Raw genomic sequence first — 26702 nt, 5'->3', positions numbered from 1 at the left:
TATTAAGAAGAATTTCTTCCTCACCCTTCACAAGCACCTCAGGGTCTTCGTCCATCGTCATCTTACTCTTCTGTGTGATGAGACTTCTCTTCTCCTCAGGAACTCCTGACAGACTGAACAACATGAAACACAACACAGACGTCAGCAATGTGCCTACTGTAACCCAGTAAGTACTGTACGACCCCCTCCCCTAGCCCCCAACACACACACACATATATACATACATATATGCACACCCATCCCTTGAGGGAAGTTGGGGTCAACATCACACTTCTGCTGCTAAAACAGACCCCAACATAGCACAAAACCACTTCACATATGCAGACATTTCACATCTCACACACAAACACAAAGCACACACGCACATCCCTCTACCCTCCACCACCATGGCCAGGCAGAGCTTTATCGGTCTGGCAGCCAGGGAAAAGACTGAAAATAAACGTGACTAAGAGATGCCAAGGACACTCGCACACAAAGAGAGCTAGGAAGAGCCTAGGAGAACAAGAGTGGTCTAGAGGTACTGACAAGTAAATAGTTGTCAAATAGTCAACACTAAAGTTCACAGAGCATGGGACAAAAATGTCATGGGTGGGTCCACTTTCCCTCGGGGCTCAATAAATATGCACTATACTATAAAGGACCTTAGTAGGACAATCTTCATCATTTTAGACTGTTTCTTTGGGAAGTTTTGCCCATTCATCCAGCAGAGCATTTGTGAGGTCAAGCGCTGATGTTGGAGAAGGCCTTGTAATGTGTTCAGTGGGGTTGAGGTCAGGGCACACAGTCAAGTTCTTCCACACCAAACACATCCAACCATGTTTATGGACCTTGCTTTGTGCACTAGGGCACAGCCATGCTGGAATAGAAAAGGCCTTCCCCAAACTGTGCCCACAAAGTTGGAAGCATTGCTCAAAATTTCTTGGTATGCTGAAGCATTAAGATTTTCCTTCACTTGAAGTTAGAGGCCTAGCCCCTGAAAAATATCCCATTCCATTATCCCTCCTTCAACAAACTTTACAATTGTCACAATGCTGTCAGACAGGGGTCAACATCCATCATTAGACTGCCAGAGAAGCCAGATCCGTCACTTCACACAACAGGTTTCCACTGCTCCAGAGTACTGTGGTAGCGTGCTTTACACCACTCCATTCAACGCTTGGCATTGTACTTATTGATTTGAGGCTTGCATGCAGTTGCTTGGCCACTGAAACCTATTCCATGAGGCTCCCGCTGCACAGTTTTTTGCACAGGTATTATTGCCACAAGAAGTTTAGTACTCTTCAGCTATCGAATCAGCAGTGCGTTTGCAACTTTTATGCACCATGTACCTCAGCGCTCTGTGAATTTACGTAGTCTTCTGCTTCACAGCTGAATTGCTGCTGTTCCTAAACACTTTCACTTTCCAATAATACCATTTACAGTTGACCATGGAATATTCAGCAGGGATGAAATTTCACAAATTGCTGAGGTTGTTTCTTGCAAGAAACAACTCATATCATCATCAACATGGATAAAAATCAAGGTGTCAGTGAATGGCTGATTGTACACCTGTACTAAAAGACTCTTGTTAAGAACAGAATAACAGCTTGTAATGAGCAGGTAAAAGATTAGTCAGAGGATGTCATTAGCTAACAAATGATAGATGTTTTGGGGAATGCTGGGAGCACAAGTACCTTGAAGTAGACCGTGATGGATGGATAATCACCCTGATGACACTGGCACTCAGACAGTCTAAAACACACACACAAACACACACACATGCACACACTTTGGGCTGCAAAGGAGGAACTGAATGTGACCGTGTCGGTTAATCAAACGAGACATTCCTGAATCTCCTGTTATCCGAAGTCAGAACTTCATTTGCCACTAATTATCTGGACTTGCTTGTTTCTCACCCAAATTAGCCATTTGTTAAGTCAATCAAATGGAGAGTCCTGAAAGCTCATTTCCTCATGCTCTGGAAAAATATCATGGTTTGTAACCAGAGATCATATGATCATTTACTGGCCCAGTGTCTCTAATTGAAGAGCCCGATCACACACACAGTATGTGTACTTACATTAATATTTTGGACAATATCAATATGCTTATTTTCATGATATGACCGATAAACAAATGCTGAACAAGCTTAATCAAGCAAACTGAAATCAACTGTTTTAAATGCTACAAGTCAATTTAGGCATCCCAACATTTTAATGTACAACATGAAAAATTGCTATTCATTTTGTGATTTGCTCAAGATTTTGAACTGTTATCGTTCAATGACGACAAAGGTCATTTTAACTTAAGAATACATATGAATATGTGCAATTAAATATCTGCTCTACATTCTGGCTCCAGTCTTTCTGATGCTGTACTTTGAAGCCTGCCAATCTGGTCCAAGAGTATGTTGCCTCTTCATTGACCTCAGAAACGGTAGCTGTATCTGAATATTTTTGTGTTCTTTGAATATCTTGAGCCCTATCAGTGTTCTGTGCATTTATTTACAGGTCAGTTTACAAGTGTATGCGTGTAATGGAGATGCAGTGGTAGATCCCTGTGGATTTGCATCACTCTCTAATTTAAGTTTAAGCTCAGACGGAGTCAAGAGTTTACAGACATCCATCAGAAAGAGAGAGAGAGAGAGAGAGAGAGAGAGGCAGGCAGCACAAAAAAAGGAAACCTCTGATCGTAAGAGCTGTGGGGACTGGAATCAGCCAGTCAGAACCTGCCAGAACCGGTTCATGGATCAGAGCAGAATCCGGTTTTAACAAAAAACCTTCTCTGTCCCGCAGGCATGAGAATAACCCTCATCCTAATCTAGACAGCATTAACACACACATACACACAGATAAAATGAGCTGAGGTCTATCTCTGCTAGAGGCCACTGGAATGAGACCAGCGTGCAGATACGGACAAACATGCTCTGCTATATAGAGACTTTAGAGGGCAGTAAGATATCTTATGGATGGATATATGGGGTATAAAAGTGGAGATGAGCTTTATGACTCATGTCTCGGGGGCTAGAACTGTTTTAGACTATCAGTAAAACTAAAAATGTTTTTTATGAATATGGAGTTGAGAGAGGTCTGTGATGGTGACATAAAAGTACAGATATTTTGGTCCTAAACAGAAAAATCGGAGCAGCAGGCAATGACTGATCCAGGTCGGCGCACGTCTCATTTCACTTAAAGGCTATAGAGAGATATGAAACACTGACTCATCGGATTATCTCTTACCTCTGTTCAGGACATGACAGTACAGGAGCCTGTAATACTCAACACAGAGTGTGCACTACAAAATATGAACTCACAATCCAAGGCCTGTTTCCAACAGTAAGCACATGCATTGGCACTGTGACAAAAGTAGACTCACAATATGCACTGGCAATGTTTTGGCTACATAAGAGCTGTGGCTTCATGTAGAAAATAAAGTGATTTCAGGTAGGGATGGATCTTGTACTTTTAGTATACTAAACTGGTATACTTAAAGTATGTTAAATTAGAACAACTAATTTTGTGCTTAATGCACTTTAATTGTGTGGAATCAGTGCTTTAGTCCAACTGAAGGTATACTTAAGTATATTTGATTGTGCTAAAGTGGAACTATTGCAAGTATACTTCAGGTGCATTTTAAATATCTTCAATATCTTGCATTTAAAGACTGATATTACACAGAGATACACTCACCCCCATGTCATCCAAGATGTTCATGTCTTTTTTCTTCAGTAACAAAGAAAGTTTTTTTTAGAAAAACATTCCAGGAATTTTTTCCGTATAGAGGACTTCAAAGGCAGCCAATGGGCTTAGCATCCGAATTGCAGTTTTAATGTAAGTGAACTAATCATTTAATATTAAGAAATATGCATTGTGCACAAATTGTACTCCAAATAAAGTTTAATTATAATTTTATATCAGTAAATCTCGAGTGATATGTCAGTAAATACGTTAATAGAATTAAACTATACTTGATACATAAATGTATTTTAAATATATTACTTTTTAGATAGATAAAGCAATGGATAGATTAATAGATAGAACGATAGATGGGAAAAAAATTATAGACATAACTTAAGATAAGAAACTATATCCAACTTAAGATGCCTACACAGTAAAAAATGGCTCTTGATAACAGAATGGTTTCTAATGGAGCTAAAGAACCTTTGTTAAAAGTGCAGGCATGAATGCAGCACCTTGTTATCTACCCTTTTCTCTGGGAAAATATAGTTAGTGGCTAAAGAAAGCAATAAGAAAGGCAGGAAGTGAGGGTTACAGTAGCTGGCCTTTGGCTGTCTAACCAGTGGTGCCCTTCTGAGTGAATGAGCCACTCTAGATCAATATAAGCACCTTGGACCCCAGAAGCCAGATAACATGTAACACAATTATGTAGTCGATTACCTAACAATACCAGCTCCCGATCAACACGAAGCAGGTCACGTCTCATTCAAAAGTATACGTGTACACATGCGCAAGTGAACACACACACACACACACACACACACACACGTCAGTGCAGTTATTGTGTGTCTGAACTTGAAATGCCACACCTACACGCGAAGGCAATGATAAAGCACAGGGTTTGGCGTGGTGTGACTGTTTGATCCATTATATAGGATATGAGTGGCACACAGTGACATCAGCATGGCAGTGCACCAAACCTTTGCGCCCTGATTTGGCCAATCCTGTCAGCTGTATGAGGGTGAAGAAACTTATACTTGCTCTATTGAAAAAGGCATGCAATGAATGAGCCGCTGCCATTCTGACTGAAAAATCAGCGGTTTTATATGATGCGATCGTTTTTAATGTGTATCATGATGAAGTTATCATGAATGTTTTCAGAGTGTGTGGATATGTTTGCCCAAATTAATATTTTATTGCTTAAGAGACTTTATGGAATTTTAATTTGCGTTTCATATAAGTACCAACTTTGTCCCAGATGTTACTCCTACAATTAATTTGGAGACATAAAAATGTAATTGTAAAACTATAAAATGTACGTGAACAGCACAGCTCAAATACTGTAATTCAGTATGGGATTAATTTAAATCCAAAGTGATATTCATATTAAAAATGTCCATGATGTGAATAAAATTTGCTAGAAATGCTAAATGCTAAAAAAAGGCAAAATGCTAGAAAAAAGGATATGCTCACTGGAGGCGGATACATTTTTTATTTAGTAAGAAGACATGCATAAACTACAATAGAAACACACCAAATAAATTTTAGGTAAAGTCATAAGACTTTGTCTCAACAAGCCAAGTAACTAAACAATTTGCATCTCAATTTTTCCTATCAAAATGATTGGCTCATTCACTGTTGCTCTCTAAAGTATTTACTGTCAGTCGCTTATTGTGCTCTAAAACCTAATTAATTCATCACATTTAATCAAAAACCACTTCCATTTCTATTTTGTGCCAATTTCCATCTATTTGTAACATCTATAATGTTCAAATTTCCTAAGAAATGTTTAACACAATTTTTGCAGAAAATAACTTGGATGAAAACATATCTATTGCTAAGATCTATTTAAAAAATGTCCATTTGATTTCTATTTAAACTTGTCATGTAAGAAAATCAACTGGGACATTTAGAAGTCTCATTTGTCATTTTCTTTCCGATGTGAGGCTGAAGATTGAAATTTATAGACATATTTGTGTTGCGTGATCGTGTGAGTGAATATATGTTAGATGTGGAGGCGTGTTTGAAGTTTATGTCTGGAAACTGTAAAGTAGAGGTTTATTCAATAGTCACAGCTGGAATGCAGGTTGGACTGGTGTAATGGATCTGTAAAGAGGTGAGGGTTGTGAGATAAGTGTGTATGTCTACAAGGTTTCCACAGCTGTCCAATCAAACCCATCCCAATGCTACCCACTGCTGCTCACTCTTTTCCCAGAGTCCACAGCAGTGGCCCCCAAGAGGGGCCTGCGAGTCGACTTCCTGTAAGAGGGAGAGCAGAGCAGGAAGCAATTTGTCACACAGGATTAAACAACAGGAATAATAAAAAGGAGGAGAGGAAAATGAGTGCGCCTTTCTCCAAATCTAGACATGGAAGCCTTGAGGGAGAAACAGCAAGAGAGAAATACAAATAAATGGAAATATAAGATAAAGCAGTCTAGACAAAATATTAAACCAAACTGTCAGTCAAGTGGGATGTTGACTTTACTGACACATGGATAGAGACATGGTCATCAATTCGACTCATCCTAAGATAGTTAAAGAAATTGAGAGAGCGGAAGAAAGAACAGGAAGGATGATTTGGAAGGGAAAGTGGAAAACGCTGCAGAGAATGTAGCTGTTGTTTGGTGAGAGATGTAAAATGAAACACCCTGAGCACTGATTTGAGGAGAAGAAAGGAAAATAAGCAAATTGTGCTTGTTTACGGAAGTGAAAGCAAATTCACCCTGAGAAACCTTTGCAGTCCAGCTGCAAAACCTTCTCCGTCCTTACATTACAAATACAAAACTGTGCCTGGACATCTCAAACATCTCAGAGTCTAAAACTAAAATTACCTTCAAAGCAGTTGAGTAAATGAAGTCCATATATAAGCAAAATTAAAATATACAAAGTTATTTTAATATTTTGGGGTCAGAAAGATACATTTTAAATAACAATTAATGGTTGTATTCAAGGATGCATTAAATTGATCAAAAGTGACAGTAAAGAAATTTCTGTTTCTAATTAATGCTGTTTTTTTTACTTTCTATTAAATCAAAGAATCCTGAAACAATTTCACAGTTTCAGCAAAAGTATTAACACAACCCATTTCAACCCTGATAATATTAAGAAATGTTTACTGAGCAGCAAATCAGCATACATTTGCCATCACAGGAATAAAATACATTTTAAAATATATTAAAATAGAAAATAATTTTAAATTCTAATAACATTTCACAATATTTCTAATATTTTAATGTATTTTTGAACAAAGCATGAGGCTTTTTTCAAAAAGTTCAACAAATCTTACTAAACGATACTGTATAAAGACTAAAAATACAGAAATCAATTCACATAATTTTATGTCAGAAACATAGCTTTTTGGCAAGCACAACATGTTTTTTTTTGTTTGTTTGTTTTCTGAACCGGTTTCCCTCTCCTCCAACTCCATCTCTTCTTAAACTGTCTATTCATAAAAGGCAAAACATATAACCTAAAATTGGTACATTTTATTTCAGTTAGATGTGTAGTTGTGCAGCATGTGAAAAAAAAATGGAATATTAAAAGCCGAAGAAGACTGATTTGCAGAATTAAGGATAAATGCGTGAGGTGGCCGTATGAAACCAATTTGCGGTTGGAGACATGAATTCAAATGTTTTGTATGTTTTCAGTGGAATAGCGTCATGGAACTGGAAACTCTGGTTGGTAATACTGCCAGGCAGAATGGTTAATATGAAGGCAAAGTAGCACTGTGTGTGTAACCCTCCCTCTCTGACGCTCTCGGTGGCATAAGCTCACTAACCCAAACCAGCTGTGTGGCCCACACTGACAGGAAACTGATAAAAGAAATAGAGGGATGGAGGAAAGGTAAAAAGAAGGGAAACATGTTTTATGTGTTTCTCCATAAATGTCCTCTGAATCAAGAAGATTCTTTTGTGTGTAACTTTTACTGCCAATTCCATGTGACTTACAGTAACAGACATCAATAGCCTGATTAATCAATGGTTAACACAATCATGATAAAAGCTAATATAACCCAGTTATCCATTATACACTCCCACACACACTTTCTAGATCTAAATAAATCATTGGTTTATTACAGGAAGACAATATCAGTTTTTAGCCAGCTAGCCTGTGAGAAAAAAAAAAAAAAAAAACTCCCCCAATGCCATAGCATTATTAAGACATGACAAACAAAAAAGAAGTAGGCGTTCTTCATTCTGTGTTACACTGTGAGCGCATACTTCTCTCTGTAGTCCACTTAATCTCAATCACTATAACATTAACATCTCTATAGTACACTTGTGATATGTTCAACTGTAGTCAATAGATGATTGATTTTAATCCAATTAAAATGCAGTGCTGCTTATTTATTAACTATATAATCAATGTCCTTGCTGGAAGGCCTGGGCACACTTGACCACGTGTATATATGTATGCACACTTGGCCATGTTGGAAAGCAAAAAGAAAAAGAAAAAGAAAGTCCATAAAAGAAAGTAAATGTGAAAAAAGCCCTCTGGGGACATTCTGGGATATCCTCGTTTGGATTTTATTCTAAAAAGCTTTCTTTCAAGGTTTCTAGTAATTATATACTTGGGTTAGTTTCTAGTAATTATAATGATTAATGATAATAATTTAAAGTTATTATTTAGACAGCTAAGTAAATGTGTGTGTTTGTGTGTGTGTGTGTGTGTGTGTTTTTGTGACAAATGATACATTTGTATAATAACACAGGTATGACATGGGTGTTACAAGGTGAAGGTGACTTATGATGAGGACATTGCCCCATGTCCCCACTTTTCAAAACGCTTCTAAATCATACAGACTGATTTTTTTTGGGGGGGGGGGCACAGTCCCCTGTGAGGGCTAAGTTTAGGTGTAGGGTTGGTGTAGGGCAATAGCACATTCAGTTTGTACAGTATGAAAACCATTACGCCTATGGAATGTCCCCACTTTTCACAAAAACAAACGTGTGTGTGTGTGTGTGTGTGTGTGTGTGTGTGTGTGTGTGTAAATCATTTCACCACACAAAGCTTCCAAATTTTTTGAAAATCATTTGAAATTTAAAATGTAAAAATTACAAAACTGTCTACAATCATTATTAAAGGGGTCATGAACTGCCTTTGATTTTTATTTCGTACTATTCTCTGAGGTCCACTTCAAAACATCATAATTTAGAAGTAATAGGCTATTTCTGTCCTGTTTTTAACTCTGCTCATCAGAGCACTCTGTTTGAATAGATGTGGTGGACTGTAGACTCGGAAGTAAACGACCACTGCTGTGATTGGCTAACAGTTGTGTATGGTTGACAGCCTACATCCTTTAAAGATGGACGCTGCAGTGATTTATGTTTAAAACGCATCAAAACTCAGTACATATCAAACAATCTGTAATAACAGACAAAGCAATTGTGAACACATAATAAAACAGTTACTCACACTTGTGTGTTGAGACATACTGTCAGATCCAATAAAGTCGGCACTGCATCGTCTTTCAGTTTCAATCTTTCTGAAAATCTTGTATCGAATTGTACCTTGTTTGAGTTCTTACTGACGCGGTCTGGATCTTTATTAAAAAGAAAGTTCATTCACTCTTTCTTAATGTTGGGATCAGGAAAAAGGCAATGCAAAGACAGAGTCTTGTTGTCTTCGGATCATCTTTATCATTTGGTTTCTGTGTAGACCTGCACGTTCGCCTCCCTCGTAAACAAGGCTACGTATGCGAATCGGTGGGCGGGCCCAAACAGGCGGTGCTTATCCACATTATTACATCATAGAGTCGTACATTTAACAAGCTGTTGTTTTGGCAGACAGCCTTCAATATAAGCTGTTTTTAGACTAACAAAAAAGATTTGAGCTCTGAAACTTACAAGATGTTTTATAGTACAATGACCTTTTATATGTCAAAAGATCAAGGGAGTTTTGGTTATATAGGTAAAAAAAATATTTCAGTCAAAAACAACAAAATACAACAGATTTTAACCATGAAAGTCCAAGCACTCAGCTGATAAAACGTGGAAAACACATTAGCACTAAGCTGTGGCCTGTCAGGTTGACCCATTAATGGACTGACAGTGCAGAACAGCTGGCAACAGGAGAAAGTCAAAAATTAGCAAAATGTTTTTTGTTTTTTTAAAGAGGCAGGATTAAAAAAAAAAAAAAAAAAAAAGGCAAGAGGAAATAAACCAAGAGCAACGGATATTAAGACAATGCTTTATTTCGGATATGGTGACTGAGGACAGTATGATGGAGTGAGTCTTTCTGGCCTCTGCTAAAAATAATACAGTTTACTCAAGAATACTGCCAAGACATTCCACATCCAGCCAACCGAGCGAGACAGAAAGCACTCAGGATGACAGCACGTGTGTGTTTAATCCGTGATGAGATGGAGTGACCTCTCCATGCGATAAAAAAGACTGAGTCACCGTCTGGCTAAAGGTTTCCTGCAAATCTCAACCTGCTGTAACACACACACACACTTCCTCTAGATTCAAGGATTCACAATCTCGATAATACAATAAAATAACCGCTCATTTGCTCTGAGTTTTTGATGATTAATGGTAAAACATTTTGTGTGTGTGCTTGGTTCTTTGTGCTGTGACACACCCAAAGCTGAAATACTAGCATGACATAGCTGTCAGGCTAGCTCACATAGCATTATCTTACAAGTGGCTGTATAACATGGTGCGATAAGTGTGTACAATGCTTTTCTTTTAAACTTTCTATTCATCAAAGAATCCTGAAAAAGCATGTAACACTGTTTCCACAAGAATATTAAGCAGTACAACTGTTTTCAAGATTTAGAATAACAAGAAATGTTTCTTGAGCAGTAATCAGCATATTAGAATGATTTCAGAAGAATCATGTGACACTTAAGGCTGGAGTAAAGGCATTTTTTTTTTAAAAACCTGAAGTATATTATATTTTTAAATGTTTAAACAGAAAACCCTTATTTTAAAACTAATACTTTATTTAATATTTTATGTTATAAAGTTGTGGTCAGAATTATTGGCACCCTTGGTAAATATGATCAAAGGCGGCTGTGAAAATTAATCTGCATTGTTAATCCTTTTGATCTTTTATTAAAAAAAAAAAAACTTCACAAAAATCTAACCTTTCATTGGATAATAAGAATTTTAAATGGGGGGAAATATAATTATGAAATAAATGTTTTTCTCTAATACACATTGGCCACAATTAACCTTTTTATTCAATACTTTTTTAAACCTCCATTTGTCAGTTTAACAGCTCTAAATGTTCTCCTATAATGCCTGATGAGGTTAGAGACCACCTGTCAAGAGATCAGAGACCATTCCTTCATCCAGAATCACTCCAGACCCTTTAGATTCACAGCTCCATGACGGTGCTGCTTCTCTTCAGTTCATCTCACTCATTTTCTACAGGGTTCAGGTCAGAGGACTGGAATGGCCAGCAGAAGCTTGGTTTTGTGCTCAGTGACCCATTTTTGTGTTTTTGAGGTTTGTGTTTGGATTATTGTATGGTTCAAAGATCCAAACATGGCCCATTATAAGATTTCTAACAGGGTCAGTCACTTATTGATTTTTTATCTGTTGGTATTTGATAGAATCCATGATGCCATGTGTCTAAACAAGATGTCCAGGACCTTCAGCAGAAATATAGGCGCACAACATCAAAAATACAGCAGTATATTTCATTGTACACATGGGGTACTTTTTATCCCTGTGTTCACCAAACCCATCTTGAGTGTTTGCTGCTAAAAAGCTCTTTTTTTAGTTTCATCTGGCCATAGAAGCCAGTCCCATTTGAGGTTCCAGTCGTGTCTGATAACTGAATATGCTGGAGATTGTTTTTGGATGAGCTAGGAGAATTTCTTGAAACCCTCCCAAACAACATGTGGTGATGTAGGTGCTGTTTGCAATTTTTTATTAAAGGTTTTCTGACCCCGAGTCTCAACTATTTTCTGCAATTCTCCAGCTGTGGTCCTTGGAGAGTCTTTAGCCACTCAAACTCTCCTCCTCATCGTGCATTAGGACGATATAGACACACGTCCTCTTCCAGGCTGTTTCGTAACATTTTATGTTGATTGTAAATTCTTAATTATTGCCCTGATGGTGGAAATGGGAATTTTCAGTGCTCTAGCTCTTTTCTTAAAGCCACTTCACTAATTTGTGAAGCTCAATTATCTTTTGCTGCACATCAGAAATATATTCTTTGGTTTTCTCATTGTGATGGATGAGGGAATATGGGCTTTGTTTTCCCTCTTATTTATATTTCTGTGAAACAGGAAGCCATGGCTGGATAATTTCATGTTCATAATCACCCTGGAGTGCTCAAAATTGTGAATGGGAATATACTTCAGAGATATTTTACTCATACGAATTTCTAGGGGTAATTGTGTCCAACGTGTATTTGAGAAAAACATTTATTTCATAATGAGATTTTCCCCCATTTTCAATTGTTTTAGTTCAATGAAAGGTTAGATTTTTGTGATTTTTTAAATAAAAAGATCAAAAGGATTAATAATGCAGGTTTATTTTCAGAGCCTTCTTTGATCATATTTACAAAGGGTGCCAATAATTCTGACTACGACTGTATTTGTAATAATATTTCACAACATTAATGATTTACTGCATTTTTGATCAAATATATGTGGCCTTGGTGAGCATAAGAACTAATTCTGTATGCTATTTATATCAAAATAAGATGGTTTTACCATCCGATACAATCCACAGTACTTTTTTTGTAAGGATATGTACTGTATGCACTGATAAATCTATCTGTCCAGGTTGTGAGGGAGATGTAGGACAGACACACACTCACATACACATCCTATTAAACATAATTAATGGCTGAACTCACCAGGGTGTGCCGTTTGCTGTGCGAGTGGGCTGAGACAGCGTGACCTCTAGTTGCCCCTGTAAAAGAGAAAGGACAGAACACATTGGCATCTGGCAGGTATTGATCTGTCACTTCCCTTCCAGTAGACTCTGCTACATATTCTCGAAGGATGTGCAGTACATGAAGAACATTCAGTCTTTTTCATGTGTTTCGATAGAACCATATGATGTGTGTTGAACCTATTTAGTACTTTAGTTTCGGGTTGCCATTATATCAAAATTTCAGTGGTGGATACCAACTGTAAAAAAATGTTTCTACATTAAACGCCTGTTAATTGGTTAACTGTAAGTTACATTACCATATATGGTGAAAAACTACAAATGGTTTAGCATCACACTGTATGTAACATTGTAGAATTCTGTCAAATGTATGGTTTTTGCAAGTAAAAACTATGAATTACTGTATAATTTAGTGCGAGTGACAAGTTAGTCTCTTCATTTGTGCCATCAGTAACGCACATCAGGGTGTTTTGTATTACATTTTCTATGTACAGAACATTAGTTAATATTTTGCATTATTTATATGTGTTTCCCTTAAACATTAAATGAACTAATGGCGCTTTTCCACTGCGTGGTACGACTCTGCTCAGCACGGCTCCGAACGGCACGACACGGGTTGTGTTTCCACTGCAGTTTAGTACCGCTTTAGAGTGGGCGGGATTATTCATGTGTCGCTATAGCACCACGGCCTCTACTGCCGTGACTCCTGAAAAACATTTTAATTCCGCGTCGCTCCATTAAGCTCTCGCTGGATCTGATCCTCGGCTATCAACGAGAGGAACGTCTGTACTTCCTCAACAGACAACGAAACAGCCATTATTTGGTTATTAAAAGAAAGGTGCGCTCATTCAAAACAGTTGCGTTCAATCCTTCACTGGCTGTGCTGATTTAAATCTAGCGGGTCTCTTAGGTCTCGTGCCGCAAGTTCAATGACGCAGGCAGTGACGATTTTCTCCGGCCAATCAGTGATCAGTAGTGTTTACACGTCACGTTTTGGTAACGGTACGGCTCGCTTGGAACCTCAGCCGAGGTGGTACTTAAAAAAGTACCAGGTACCAGGTACTGTACCCAGTGGAAAACCCCCCAAAAGTGAGCCATACTGAACCGTACCGTGCTGTACCATGCAGTGGAAAAGCGCCATAAAAGCCACATTCTGTTAACATTCCAGGTGGAAAAAAAAAAATAGTTTGGTCATGAAACAGCTGGTCTTTAATTATGAATTCGGATCGAGGGATGTCTGGATTATTTAGTGCATTCCTCAGGTCTGACTTCCCCTTCCCAATCTCAGAGCTCATATTAAAGAGGGGAAGATGGAAGGAGAAAAGAGCTCTGGACTGCAGCAGGGGTCCAGGAAAGGTCAACCGGAATGACCTGGAACGCCTTTGATATGGCTCAACGTGGCTAACCAAAAGAAAATGTAGCAATTGGTCATAATGGCAGTCAGCCAACTGTATGGTGTTTCATCATTCATAATTGTCAACTAATGATAAGTTAAGTCATGTAATTTGTATGGTAATTGTCAAACAACTGTACAAATACCTAATCCATGCTGTGAGTCATAAGGTCCTTTACTGGATTCTAAAAGTCTCCCTAGGTTAAAGAAAACCCCATGGGTTCTGCAGATGTAAACCGGAACGGTACCAAACTGACCACACTTCCTATTTGCTACATGATACGTCATGTTATGAAACTACCACATGCACAAACACACAATCACCTAGTAGTCTAAATTTGGATTTCCCATTGACCTTTATTGTTCTTAAATTAAGCTAGACAAGCCAAGCATCACCATTACTGTTCACGCTTAAGGATGTGTTCAAATACGTAACCCTAGGTATTAAACTAGGCCTCCACTATTTGATATCTTAAACCACACAGCTTATCAGGAAGAAGGGTGGTATTTCATATAAGTGGACTTATAATTTCAGTCATTTTCACTTGGTATCAATGCAGTCAAAACACACTGCACAGTGCTAAAACACAGACATAACACCCTAGCAATCACACAACAGAACAACCTCACAACAAAAGAAACTCACAACATCCTAGCAACCATTTAGCAATGCACTAATGACAACCCAATCAACTGCACAGGAACGTGCTAAAAACAGCCAGAACACTCTAAACTGCACAGAATCATGTTAAAAACAAACACATACCATAATATTTTGTTTTTATTTCATTTTCCTGGATCTTTCAGTGCAATAGCAGTTGTCTGTCTCTGGTGACGTACATTATGTGGGACTTCTACAATCATAATTGACCCTTGACAAAGAGCTTGATTGACAGGCAATCTGTCCAATCATAACGCTGAATCTTGTCTGACAAACAAATCAGGAAGGAGAATAGATTTATTTTGGTGGACTTAAACTTGAAAAATTGTGTGTATTGACGTCTTTCAGCTGTTGAAGTAAAATATGTTCTGATGTTCATACATGCTTATTTCATGCTACAAGTAAATATGAAAAGACGATCGGTTCACATGCCGCTTGAACTGGGGCACAACAGTGCAACACATTAAAGAGCCACAAAACAGTATTTATTGTTTGGCTTTCTTACAAAATTTGAAAGCTGAGACCTTGTTTCATACCAGAAGTAACCTGCTTTGTCTCGACTGTCGGCATGTTGTCAGTTTCCTCTTTGCTCCGTGATGTATTTTTCACTGCGTGAGAACATGAAGCATAGTGTGAGAGCAGCATGGCTTGTCGGACATAGCAACAGTAACTAAGGAGGGCAGTTTTTTAAAGATTTATTTTTTGGCATTTTTGCTTTTGTTAGGATATGACAGATCAGAACTGACAGGAAGCGAAGTGGGAGAGAGATAGGGGGCAGGATTGGGAAAGGTCCTTGAGTCGGGATTCGATCTCGGGACGCCTATAGCGCAACAGCAAGGCTATGGGCGCCGACAGGAGGGCAGCTTTTGTGAAGGGTCATTGCATGTTTCCGCTTCGCTGGAACTTTACCATTTCTAAGCACTATATTACCAAAAATGTAACATTATTTAGTTTCTTTATAAACCATTTTTCCATTTGAATTTTGCAATTTGGCTAGTCATTAGGTCATAAACCAACAAACATATTTCTGTGAACAAGGGCACTTAGTAACAGCACCTCTTCTGTAGTACTTGGCAGTGAATTCAAACACACAAACACTTCACAGTCCTGGGCACTTGACTTCTGCATGCAGATCATAAAATTCAAAATAAGGGCTGTTCTTAGAACTGACAAATACAGAGCACTTTTGTGCACAATCCGTCTACATGCAATACCAACCCAGTTCTGCCCCACCCAGCCCCTCTGGACAGACTCTGTCCCGCAGCCAGCATTCAGACCCTTCACACCCAGTGGACAGTAAATCCACACTGTCCTTCCCTTCGAACAGATCTGATGTAAGCTTTAGTTTCCTCTCTGTGCTACCTGACATGCATGTACTTGAGCTTGAATATTACAATAAAAATTCAGTCATTCTCATGTCAAACCTGTATGACTTTTCATTCTCCAAAAAAGATTTTCAAATTATCTTTGAGTTCCACAGAAGAAAGTCAGTCATACAGGACTGAAACTACATAAGGGTGATGACAGAATTTTCATTTTTGGGTAAACTATCCCTTAAATGGCATACATGAGGAAGGGACGAAGAGAAACTAACGTCAGACATGGAGGGAAACATTTCCTGCTTTGAACTGTTGCTTCTGTCAACACTACTAAACTAAAACACACACAAAGTGAAGCCTCGAATACCTTCTGGGAGGTGATGGCTAAAAAAACATGTACAAAAGTATCCTGAAAGATTAGTTGGCTCCTACCGTTTTGCCAGCAATTTTCTTGTGAATGGTCCTGTAGTTAATAAAAGCAGTGTTTCGCCATACAGGCAGCGAGCATGCTGCAATTTGCACTAAATACTGTTTATGAGTGGATTCTAGTTAAAGTTGATTTCCAGGAAAATGACAAAGAGGCTCATTTACACAACCATGTATTTCTACCCACTGAGATGGCCATCTGACCCCTGTCAAGCGCCCACCCACTGGCAGGCCCAGGCTGCGGTGCCACGCTCGGCTCGCCTGCGGGTTCCCGTTAATGACTGGTATGCATTGGATTTAATTCTGCCCTTTGGTGCAGTGACTCTGTGAGGTTTATCAGAATCGATCCCGGCTGTAAACTGACTCAGTCTGACTCCCCCACATCAGCTGTAACTCTAGTCCCCCCCCTCACCTTGACCTCTTTCACAGACACGCACCTCTATGTGTGTGCGACTAAGTCTCTGTCGCTCTGTGGCATCATGTTTCAGGGCTCTGGCACGGCCTCGGAGGAACGTTCCGTGCCGGGCAGCGGGCTCCTGAGGGTCATGAGGCTACAGAGTCAGGAAGGTGGTTCTTTTCTTACAAAGAAACAACAAACATTTCATTTGTGTGTGAAGAAAATATTAATAATTATTTCTTATTTTAGGCCATATCTTTTCTTTGTTTTAAAAGTGTCACCATAATACTCATAAAAATGTCTAGTTTCCAGGTATCGATCAATGTTTTAATGGTTATAATATACAGTATACACATACATTAGGGCAGTACAATTTTTTGGAACAAAAATATTACTTCTATTCACCAAGAATGCATGAATTATCTCAAGAGACAGTAAAAACATTTATAACTATTACGATTACTTTTTAACTTAATATAAACACACACGTACATGATTTATTATACATAAAATATAAAAATAGGTTACATATATTTCTTAAATATATACATGTATATAAACTTACTTTAAATTGCCATATTTCACAAAGTTAATGTTATTACTTTTTTTCAATCAAATAAATGCAGCCTTGATGAGCACCATTTATCTCTTTCAAAAACATTTACAAAATCTTATCAACTCCAAGCTTTTCAACAGTAGAACAGAGGTTCTAAAGCTTCTAAAAGTATACAAATAACTGGTTGAAAGATCAAACACAGCAAAATGTAACGCTAAATGCTATTTGAATATAAGAATGATTGCGGTTAGATAAATATTGAAACATTATTGTATTCTAAGGTGCATGTGACAGGTTTGGCGCTAAATCTATGAAACACAATCCAGGTCAGCAGCAAGACGCTTCACAACCAGCACGCCACAGTTTACAACAGCTGCTAAGTTTAGTACATATGCACACACATTAACAATGATGGTGTATTGAGTAGGGAAAGTTTTAAGTCCACTTGGCATAGGGAGGGGGACTGGCTGAGGTCCCTGGAGTTAGAGGAATGGAGTGGAGTTAAAAGAGCAGGATAGAGGTGAGAAAAGAGGTAAAAGTGTGTTACAGAGCAAAAGAGGTGTGTATAATGAGACTCGCTTAATGTTTAAACAGGGTGGAGAGGCACCATAAATGTTGGACAGGCTCAGCAGGAGAGACTGAGAGGTGTCATTAAACCTCTCTCTCACTCTCTCTTCACCATTCGGTTCCTCTGAGTGGCCCATGCTTCTCATTCATTTACTAATGTGGTGTACGTGCATTTCTTCATATGTTAAAGATGTCCTTTTAAACCTGTAGGGCTTCAGGAAAAAAAACACAGATCAGAGTTCAAATTCTGACGAATTTCGGGAAACCACACATCCGAATTCTTGTTCGATGTCATACGTTCCACTACGAACCACTTCCCAAGACAAGAGTTCACAGCACTGAAAATGAATCTGTTTCACATAATTTCTAATAAAGCTTAACCGGGGGATTGGGTCGGTTAGGAAGGCTGGGAAAGGTATGGCGTGTGAGCGGGACCTCTGGCAAGAGCGTTCCGGGATGAGGAGCAGGATGAATGATCTGGGCAGGAGATGCCGTGATGGGTTCGTTCCGTGGCTCACTTCCGTTCCTGTGTCCCAAGAGATGGGGTTGAGTAAGCGGGCGGAAATGCCACTGCTCTGCCAACCATGGGCCTCTGGAGCAGATGTTCGTCTGTGTGCTTTTTGGGGTTTTTTATGCTTCTACCCTGAGGGGACTTTTAGGGACAGGCAGGATTAGCCAAACAAAACAATCTTCATTTACTTTTTTAAATTTTCCGAATGGCCTGAAAGACCACCACTTTAACTTTTTATATTGAATTTCCAAGGTATCATGCAATCCGTTTTTATGTTTATGTAACAGTTTGTCAAAGTTACTGTGCGTTGCTGGGAAACTAAGTCTAAAAAGTGAAAACATAAGGGGAAAAAAAACAAATGTAGCATGGAAAATCGGTTTATTTTGCCCAGATCGCTCCAACAAAAACAACAACAAAACATTAAACCTCAATTTAAACCTGCATAGCACAAGATTTTGGCTCACCGTAGAGGGTGTGGGGGAAATACCATCTCAAAGCTCTATGGTTCTACCGTTATACATTAACAGCACTGAGTCTGTGCCAGAAACTCCTGCCAGTTTGTGTTTCTTTCCCAGGATGCCCTGCTCCTCACCCCAACAGCTGCAGTGGGCGGGTGTCCTGGTGTCATAACATCTTCAAAGCACAGCGTGAATGTCAAAAACAAAAAGAAAGACACTTCTGTCTCCTAAGAAACATGGAAGAGTGAAGCAAGGGATGTTCGTCGCTCTAAAATAGGAAAGAGGGGGAAGAGCAAGAGCAAGAACAAGAGTCTGCAGGACAAACAGAAGCGCTCTTTCAGCTCGCCCGCTGTCTGTTTGGCCAGCTTAATTGGGGAACGCTGCTGACGTCAGAAGAGCAGATCCCTGAACCAGCATTGAACCGCAGCATGCTTGCTATTATAAACGCCTTAAAGGAAAAGCTTGTCACCTTCATGTAATTTCAAACCTTTCTTCTGTGAAATACAAAAAATATATATATTTTGAAGAATGTTATTGGACCTCTTTGGCTTGGACAAAAAAAAAAAACAAAAAAAAAATACTGTTGAAACATATCTCTTGTGTTCCACAGAAGAAAAAAAGTCATTCAGGTTCGGAACAACGTTAGGCTGAGAAAAGCATTAAAGTTAGCATTAAAAAAAAAAGTTATAAGCCTGAAAATCAGTTTTTCATATACTTTAGGACAAAATGTATGGTTTGTTTCAGCATAGATGTAGTACAGATGTACATGCGAGTTAAAAGTGTATCTGTGGAGATGATACATTCAGCTGCAGTCTCCTGTGGCACAAAAAAGGACCGTTAACAGTTGCTGCAGAGAGGAAGCATCCAAACACACACGTCTGTGGGGTCTGACCACCTGCTTGAGTGTGTGGCCTACAGAGGGTTGGGTGCAAAGGAGGAGGTCTTTGTGTTAACACGTCAATGGATGTTTCCGGAGCGGGCTTTCCTAGACTTCAGCCAAACCAGGCCTCTCTGTACCCTCCGTGTCTTCCAAGCATGCATTTCCTCTTCGGCAATAATAGTTGACAGTGAAAGCCCAACTTCTAAGTATCTGGTTTTTAGTTTGATTTGGGGGAAAAGGTTGCTAATACTTCATCAAAACAGAGCAAAAAAATCATCAAGCAAAATGGGTAAAGTAAGGAAATTAAACCAGACTGATTTGGCCAGCAAAATTCACAGTTTGAAAATCCAGTTTAAGCCCTTATCTATGTGATAGGAAATGGTAGATATGGACACATTAGCTAAATTTCTGTGAAATTTTGTGGGCAAAGCATAAGAACTGATCACACAGAAGTCACTTTCAAACCAAGTAGCTTTCTGTTGGACAATGAGGTAAATTCACATGACCAACTTGAACCAGATGTGAAATCTGAATGGGGAAATCTTTTGCCCTTACACAAAATTCCCATTTGTGTGTATTCTTAATGAAATTCCTGGAATTTTGCACATGGAAATTCGCTGAATAATGGTAAATGTGACTGCACCTTAAGCCAATCATTAGTAAATCCAAAATGATCATGGGCTGGTAGACAATTTTGGACTCACACCACGATGGTCAAGCTGGTTTTTGGTGGCACATGGTGACTAGTCATCCAGCGAATGTCTACCCTGAACAAATTTAATCACCAGTTTAGTCCAGTTAGAAACCTGCTACCACGTTGCAAAACACAATTACCAGTTTAATCTCAATATTCCATCAAGTTTCAAAGTCCTTAAAGAATAATCTTTGATAGTTCAATTATAAACAACAGAAAAATAGGTGCCACCCCGACTCTTCCCTGAAATCACCATATATGGAGCTTACAATGCCTAGTTTTACTATGCATAACCTCATCTGAATATCATCTCCATGCATATTCCCATCCACGTGACACTATGTTTAATACCGTCAAAGGTACAAGACATTAAGCAAATATGAGATACGGACTATAAATGCCATTTGTGCCATTTTGTTTTTTGCTAAAAGTCATCCAATGTCCTTGATATGTTTTAGAATAATTATACCAAAATATTAATAAAAACAAAACTGTTTAAAACAGTTATCAAATAAATATTTTAGAATTAAGTTAAGTTATAAAGAATAAAGTTGATCTCATTCTTTTACACTGGCTATTTTTAGTGGAAACAGATAGGCCTATATTTATTGCAGTGTCACTGACGCATTTAAAAAATTGAAACGTGCAAATCTTACCGTATACTTCCAGTTGTATCCTTCAAATACAGAGGTATTTTTCATAATGTTGTGGAGATGTCTTCACACGACATTAACACCTCTGAGCAGCTGCGTTTGTACAGCAAGTTATTATCATTGGACCTATTCAAACCGGACAATTAATGGACCATTCGACCACCGAGTATCCAGCAGTGTCCGCCATAATATCGAAGTGTGCATCATTGATCATTGTTCTCACTAAAAATATTTTCTCATAAAATGAGATCTGCAGTTTAAAGATGAATAATTGTGCACCTATAGCACTCCTCGCTGTCATTAAAACATAGCATGCCACAGGAAAAGTTATCAAGCGCATCCACTACAAATAAGTCTAATTTTTGTTTAACTTCTGCATAATGACTTTATGTAATTTCAGTGCTTATTTACATTATGAGAGTGGAATATTTCATGTAAATGTGTATATCGACATGAAAACAGAGTTTAAAATTGTTGTTTACTTCACTCCTGGAAAAAGAGTTTGTACGCATGGGTCAGAGTTTGCGTGCAGGTGCGCAAATTTTCCCGTCAAGCTTGTTTTCATAAATCCCACCTTTTGAGTGGGAAGTGGCGTACGACTCTTTCAGGGCAGGTTGTGCGCGTACGCAATGGTTATAAATGAGGCCCCTGAGCAGCAACCATTTAGTTTGTCTTAGGAAGGACAACTGAAGGTTGTTGCTCGGACTATTGATCCTGCCTGGCATGAAGAGGAAGCCTGGCTTTGCAGATACACTCTAGATATCAATATATTTTATCAATAATCAATAAAGGCACCGTGGCAACAGTGAAAACAGCAAGAGTCAATTGTGGTGGTGCAACAGCAAGAAAAAAATTATAAATCATAATAAAAGTTCAGGCTCTGCATGCCCTAAAACTAAGCAAATGGGTACTCATATTACAATGGCCATTCATATCGTTAGAGCTGATTATCAAGTCTTTAAAGCTGCTTCATTACTGTATATGCGATACCCAAAGATGTGGCATGCACTCGGTTGACTATGTAACATTATCTAATGGTTACATCACATACTGGAGACTGGCAGTGTTCAGTGGATCAAGTTTACCCTAACCCTAAATTTAATTATCCATTCAAATTCAAACTGTCAGAAATCACCCACTCACGTCTAAATTTGTCTGTACTATTAGACCATACCATCTTACAACACTTTAAAAAGTGCTTTTTTTGCCAGTTGGCTCCAAGGACTCACACCTATTCTTTTTAAAAAGGCACCAGTGTATGATGACCCTGGGGAAGAGGGGGATGCATCGACCTATTAACCTCCTATATTCTACCCCCATTACTCTGACACACACAGAAATCCTCCACAGAGCCATAAATGGGTTAATGGCATAAGACTTCAGCAAGGAAATATGGGGATTATTGATCTCAGGGCGATTAGTCCATAGAGGATGTATGGAGTGGGGATAAAGGGAGTAGGGAGAGATAAGAGGTCAGTCCATAAGAGAAAGGTCCCTTAGGCTGTTTCTTATTGATTGGCCCAGTGGATTTGTGTGTGACACGGTTTCACAATATGTGACTGATTAGAAAACCAGTGGGTGTCTTGTAAAGCATGTGTGAATATGTCCAGACATGTCAATATGTCTTTATACTCGAGAACTGATATGAACTGTAGACAGTACACTTGAGGTAAGGCAGCATTATGTGGGTGTTGGGTCATAATGGGGTGTGGAATACTTTCAGATGTAGGCGATTAGCCATCCCAAGAAGTACATAGTGTCTACTGAGTGCGAGTTGGAAATATTTCTGCTTTAATTCAGAAGTGCTCAAAACTGCCTTTGTGTGAGTGTGAGAAAGGCTCGCTGGCTGTTGAAAAACTAATTTAGTGTACAAAAGGGGATCACTACCAGATATTTTACTGACAGAGGAGCCATTATTAAATATTTGATCATGCAGATGTGTTCAGTTGCACAGAGGCGTAAAATAGATGGGGAACCTGAGTGCTGGCTCAGCTGAAGGTCCTTCACTGTTCATTATATTTCACAGGAAGCCTTCATCGCTGTTCTTCACTATGATTTGTGCCTTCCTTATTTAACGCACATGGGCTAATCATGAAACACCTCAACAATAAAATATTGTGCGTGAAAACAGTGGAATACCTTTGGATGCATAGTTGCCTTACAGACAAAGGACAATTACATATTTTATAACTACATATTTTGACATTCATGGTGTCCCTCTAACAGGGTTGCTAGAATTAAAAAGCTCTCAAAACCATATACAGTGAGCATATGTATTAATGGCTCACAAATCATACCTTGGGAGCATTGGTATCTTAACATGCAAACCCAGAGCGCTTCTCTTCGATTCTCAAAATATGACCAGAAAAACTAGTTTTGCTAGAATAACCTTGGTGTTCTTATCACACAGTATTTCCAACACTTAAAACTGAGAAATCAAATAAATCAATTCGCACATGTCAGTGCTTCAAAAAAAATGTCTGTATGTGTATGAATATCAAAAAAATCGATTCACTTTTGAGCATTACAGTAAAGAGTTTTTGAGAATGACTGATTATGGTATTATATATGGTAATCATTTTAAAAGTGTTTCCCTGATTTATTGTTGTGATTACTTTTTTATGATTTTACTTCCTTTTATGTAAAGCACTTTGAATTACCATTGTGTATGAAATGTGCTATATAAATAAACTTGCCTTGCCTTCCCTCTGCCTGTGTGTGTGTGTGTGTATAGATATAGATATAGATATATAGATATATAGTTACTAGTAAATAATCCAGTAGTGACAACTAGTATTCTTTCAAATTTCACTAGTAATAACTATTTGTTTTTATAACCAGTGTTGCTATAGTGTTGCTAAAGATTGCTGCTTATTCATTAGATACTAGTACTTATACAAATAGTGACTAATAGCTATTCAATAAACCGCTAGCACTTCTTCTTTACATGAACACTGGTTCCTTTACTACTAATAATTAGTTTTATTAGTTCTGAATAAATAGACACTAATACTTAATCATAAATGACAAGCAAAACAACCACTGAATGAGACAAGTAATGTAGCTAGTGACACTTGGGATAGATACTAGTGTCTAGACAAATATGTACAAGTATAAGTACTAAGCAGGACTAGTTACTAGTAAACACCCAACAAAAAGTACTTGTACCAAATGAGAAGGTACTGGTAAACTGGAATAGGTATCTGAAACAACTAAAGTTAGCAACATGCTAGTTGGAAGAGAACAGCAGAGATCTGAACCACACAATTCAATGGGTGGAAACGGCTGTTACTTGATTTTACTTCAAAACAATAAAAGTTACTTGTGATGCATTGGATCATGACTAGTGAAATACTAACAAGTATATACAAAATAAAACAAGTATACAAAAATACTGTTACTTTTTCAAAAAAGTAAAAGTGGCATCAGAACAGCTAGTTTAATCAGAAATGAAGCATACTGGATATCATACTGTGCTGTCTAGGTAGTCAGCTAGCTTCCTAGGTTTTGCGACACAGCTTTAGTTTTGTCTACATACTTACCCGTCCTGTGTGTGTGTGCTCGTCCTGATTGCGTAACTCAAAAGACTCTTCCTCCTCTTTCTCCCCATGATCCCGAGCCAGCAAACTGAAGCCTTGTCTGCAGCACACAAGCCAGCAAAGTCCCTGCAAAGGCATTCAAATCACGGCGTGTCGTCCAGTTTCTATCCGTAAAAGTCCAGTGATGTCCTGTCGTGCAGATGGGACAGAGACTGTCTAGTCGCAGGAAACGAGCTGATCCGAGAGAATAAACTCATCGATTTCGGTTGGGACACCTGACAATACCGCGTTTTATCACGCGGGATGTATCCAAATACGCGTCCAACTTCAGAGAAAAAGTTATATGATAAAAGTGCTTTTTTTTAATCCCACGGCTACTTTCAAAAGGAGAGTTGATAAAACAACGATTCTTATCGCCTTCTGTCGCGTCTCTGATTCTGCGGGACATGATGAGCATGCAGAAGCGTGAGTGAAGGGGCGGGGCGAATCACCCCATGCGTTAGGATTCGCAAGATGATTGGATCACCACGCACACGCCCAGAACACGCCCCGCCCACTGTCTGGCTCGCTGCACATGTGAAGTAGGCATTTCAGGAAATGGAAGCGATTTGGTGATGGCATCAGAAATGTTTGAGTCTCGTTGTAAAGCAACAACAAATGTGACCCTGGACCACAAAACCAGTCATAAGGGTCAATTTCTTGAAACAGAGATTTATACATCACCTGAAAGCTGAATAAATGAGCTCTCCATTGATGTATGGTTTGTTGTGATAGGACAATATTTGACCTAGATACAACTATTTGAAAATCTGGAATCTGAGGGTGCAAAAATATCAAAATATAGAGAAAATCGCCTTTAAAGTTGTCCAAATGAAGTCCTTAGCAATGCATATTACTAATAAAAAAATAAAGTTTTGATATATTTACAGTAGGAAATTTATAAAATATCTTCATGGAACATGATCTTTACTTAATATCCTAATGATTTTTGGCATAAAAGAAAAATGGATAATTTTGACCCATACAATGTATTGTTGGCTATTGCTACAAATATACCTGTGCTACTTATTTTGCGGTCCAGGGTCCCAAATGTCAAATTTAAACTTTAAATTTAGGTTCAAATTTAATTATGAACTTGCCTGCACTCTTTGCTCTTTTTACTTAGTAATTACTACACATAAGAGCTATTTTCGAGGTTTTGCCCAAATCTGTCCTTGTCCAAACTATGATGTCATCATAGAAAGGCTATCTACTTTGAATGGCAAAGCGAAATTCGCCTTCTATTATTTGGATAGTGCTGGGACGTGGAGACTGTGCAGTTGTATTATCAAGTTAGTGTGAAGTTCTTGGTAAAGGGGTGAATGAGCACTCTGTCTTTTGTGTGTGTGTGTTGGGGGGTAATGTAGTCTCCTGAAACGCATTATGTGCCTGAATGGAAAGCAGATGGATTCCTTTATTCCAGGAAACTCCTGTCACGAGAGGCTCTGAAGAGAGGGAGACAGACAGAGAATGAGGGGAGAGGGTAGAGGGTAGAGCACCAGAAAGACTTTTTTGTGTGACTTCCAGAAGGTCTGATGATCCCTCTTCCTCTTTATTGTCTTGTGCAATGTTTTATTATGTTTTTATTGCTTAGACAGTAAGTGACTCTTTGTGGACAAGAAACAAACATCACTCATTTTCATTTAGTTTTATTGTACCTATCTTCCAGGAAATAACTGGTCAGATCAGAACTGTTAGTATGAATCAAATAAATCAGACTGAAAAGTGAATTTAAATAGCTGAGAGATTAATAAAAAGATCGAAAGAAAGATCAATAAAAGTAACCATAAGTTGTGTAATAGTTCATTAAAAAGGTTTCCTGTCCCTGAATTACACTGATTTGCTGGTCTTAGCTGGTTTAAGTTGGTCTGCAGTGTATAGCCAGGGCCAGACTGGGAAAGCAGCTATAAGATCAGCAAACCAGCTTAGGTTTAAGTTTTTGTTTGTTTGTTTGTTTGTTTGTTTGTTTGTTTGTTTGCAGCAGGGGAATACTTGCTTTCAGCCATTAGGCTAACAAAAAGTCCCTTTCTGTTCCTTGTTCCCTTGAAGTCCCTTCCCAAAATTGGTTGTGCCATTGCTAGCAATATTTTTGAAAGAA

At 38.5% G+C, this 26702-nt stretch overlaps 1 protein-coding gene across 2 annotated transcripts in view; it reads right to left on the bottom strand.

The window, feature by feature from the left end:
* The window catches only part of LOC306866082 (unconventional myosin-X-like), a 45192-nt gene extending 20162 nt beyond the window's left edge, over positions 1-25030 (bottom strand). Inside the window, exons 1-3 of one of the 2 annotated variants that reach the window (XM_079411086.1) lie at positions 24569-25030; positions 12474-12529; positions 25-113 (exon numbers count right to left, since the gene is read on the bottom strand). In XM_079411086.1, coding sequence (XP_079267212.1) covers positions 25-113; positions 12474-12529; positions 24569-24703 — 280 coding nt within the window. In that variant the 5' untranslated portion in view covers positions 24704-25030. Of the gene's footprint in view, positions 1-24; positions 114-224; positions 321-12473; positions 12530-24568 lie in introns of those variants that run through there. The other variant, XM_079411087.1, reaches the window with a different exon arrangement.
* Positions 25031-26702: the final 1672 nt, after the last annotated feature.

The sequence above is a fragment of the Barbus barbus genome (genome assembly GCF_936440315.1).
Source record: "Barbus barbus genome assembly, chromosome: 4".
NCBI lineage: Eukaryota > Metazoa > Chordata > Actinopteri > Cypriniformes > Cyprinidae > Barbus > Barbus barbus.
This window is presented reverse-complemented; position numbering and strand designations above follow the sequence as displayed.